General features: G+C 52.7%; 1 protein-coding gene across 1 annotated transcript; it reads right to left on the bottom strand.

The window, feature by feature from the left end:
* Nucleotides 1-212: 212 nt before the first annotated feature.
* On the bottom strand, nt 213-560 carry H2ab1 (H2A.B variant histone 1). The gene has a single exon (NM_001102665.1). It carries the CDS (start codon nt 558-560, stop codon nt 213-215), a length of 348 nt encoding a protein of 115 aa, NP_001096135.1.
* Between the last annotated feature and the right edge of the window lie 220 nt (nt 561-780).

Raw genomic sequence — 780 nt, 5'->3', positions numbered from 1 at the left:
AAGCAGCTTTATATGGAATCAAATACGGAAACTTTTGTTTTTCAAAATAAAGCTTTATTTAATAAGAACACAATTGGGAGAGGGTTAGAATGAAGCTGATCAGCCATTCAGGGCTGTCTGTGGGAAAGGCTGGGCAGGACTAACTGATTTATAACAGACTAGCAGATGAGCAGGTCAGCCAAGCAGAGCGAAGAAGCAGCAGAAGCTAGTAGCTAGCGATGAGCCGGGGCCACCTGGGAGATGGTGATGAATTGGAACACATCACTTAGCTCCATATTGCTGTAGACAGCCAAGTCCAGCAGTTCAGGAGTGATGCGCCTCTCGGTACCTCTGCGTTGGGCCTCATTGCCCGCAAGCTCCAGCAACCTGCGGGTGAGGGACTCCAGGATGGCTGCCAGGAAGATGGGCACCATATCACTGAGCCTCCAGGCACGGCTAATCTCCCTCAGATGCTGTTCCACCAGGCTCACTGCAAAGATCAGCTCAGCTCTGGAGGTGCGGGAGCGACGGTGGCGGCGACCTGAAGACTCTCGAAGACAGTTTTCCCTGTTCCTTGGCATGGTGGCCTCAGAGTGCGATGTCACAGGATGACTTGGCTCCACTTGGCTGCTTTCTGCTGACCTGATTGCTCTCTGCTGACCTGCTGCTGGGCTGTGGGCCTCAAGTCCAAGTCCAATGCCCAACATCTCCCTTTGTACCGTACTATGTATCCTAGCAACCCTTCATTGGTTGCAGCCCACTCACAGGGGCTTCCACTGATGACATAGCTGGTCCAAGCCA

Source organism: Mus musculus, chromosome X (assembly GCF_000001635.26).
Source record: "Mus musculus strain C57BL/6J chromosome X, GRCm38.p6 C57BL/6J".
Lineage (NCBI taxonomy): Eukaryota > Metazoa > Chordata > Mammalia > Rodentia > Muridae > Mus > Mus musculus.
The sequence above is the reverse complement of the archived record's forward strand: the minus strand, read 5'-3'. Positions and strand labels throughout refer to the sequence as shown.